Below are 1,321 nucleotides of genomic sequence, written 5' to 3' on the forward strand. Positions count from 1 at the left end.
TGCATCCCTATAGATTAGATTTAGCCCTTGTTTAAGTCCCATTTTTTGGGAAGAATGAATTTTTAAATAGTGTATTGATGAAAAATGTATGGTTAAAAAATAAAAAAAAAAGTTTTAAATTTGCGTGTAATATTATTTTATTAAAAAATATGTGATTGAAATGATATCAAAACACTGTTGAAAAATGAATTTTTTCAAAAGAATGGATTTCAAACAAGGGATAAATGCCAGGACGTTGGATAGGAGACTTTTGACTTTAGCGTCTCAAGAATTAGGACGGCAGTGAAGTTGAAATTGAGGTTGAATATATACAGCAATTGGAATCGTCAACGAAAAATAAACTATATAAATCCATTTATGATGACAGCAATGAGCTCACCTTTGAATTTGGTGACGGCGACAGCTTGAAGACTACCCCACCTTGTGCATAATCAATTGTGTAATACTATGTAACATATTTGATATTCAGGAACCATTTAATTAACAACAGGTCATTGTCACATTGCTCAACCAATAAAAATATTATAGATGCTATGAGTATCACCTGTTCTACGTAGCGTTATTCTAATGGTTTGGACTCATTTTTTTTTGTTTCTTTTACTTGTTTGAATAAGTTCTAATTGAATCCCACAAGTCTTTAAAAGGCACACGGGTTTTTCAAGATCACCATTAGAATCAACCTCTGACATATCATACATTTGTGAAGAAAGAAAGCACAGAAAGCTTGGGGAGCGAGAGTTAAGGAGGTAAATTTTCAACAGCTTTTCTTCTTAGAAAAAGTTCCTTGGTTTGTTACAGTTAGATTTCTTGGCAATTTTCTCTGAGTTATGAAGAATGGAAATGATGTGCTTTTCTTTGTTAAAAATCCATGAGAAGATGAATAATTTATGTTCTATTGTTCTTGACTATCAGCAATGGAGAATATCAGAGCTCCCTTCAGAGGTATCGAAAAGGATATTCGAGGCAGACTATCTTGTTATAAACAAGATTGGAAGGCTGGAATTCGTTCAGGATTTGGGTACATCGTCTCTCCGGATGAAACAATCTTTAGAATGAAGGAACAGAAAAAAAATGAAATTATAATAGGAGTTCTTTAGATGAAAAATCTAACAAACTCCTGTTTCCTAATGTATCAGAATATTGGCTCCAACTACATATATCTTTTTCGCCTCAGCTCTTCCTGTGATTGCATTTGGAGAGCAAATAAGCAGAGAAACTGGTACACTTTTTAACTTGTGTTTTGGCTTCTGATCAGCTGCCAAAGTGGTTATGATAACACAAAACAAATATATATATATATATATATATATATATATATATA

General features: G+C 32.3%; 1 protein-coding gene across 1 annotated transcript in view; it reads left to right on the plus strand.

The window, feature by feature from the left end:
• The first annotated feature begins 567 nt into the window (after positions 1 to 567).
• The window catches only part of LOC111367334 (boron transporter 4-like), a 4,479-nt gene continuing 3,725 nt past the window's right edge, over positions 568 to 1,321 (plus strand). The window contains exons 1-3 of the mRNA XM_022988151.1: positions 568 to 746; positions 913 to 1,018; positions 1,137 to 1,219. Of these exons, the coding sequence (XP_022843919.1) occupies positions 915 to 1,018; positions 1,137 to 1,219 (187 nt within the window). The 5' untranslated portion in view covers positions 568 to 746; positions 913 to 914. The remainder of the gene's footprint in view (positions 747 to 912; positions 1,019 to 1,136; positions 1,220 to 1,321) is intronic.

Source organism: Olea europaea, chromosome 18 (genome assembly GCF_002742605.1).
Source record: "Olea europaea var. sylvestris chromosome 18, O_europaea_v1, whole genome shotgun sequence".
Classification (NCBI taxonomy): Eukaryota; Viridiplantae; Streptophyta; class Magnoliopsida; order Lamiales; family Oleaceae; genus Olea; species Olea europaea.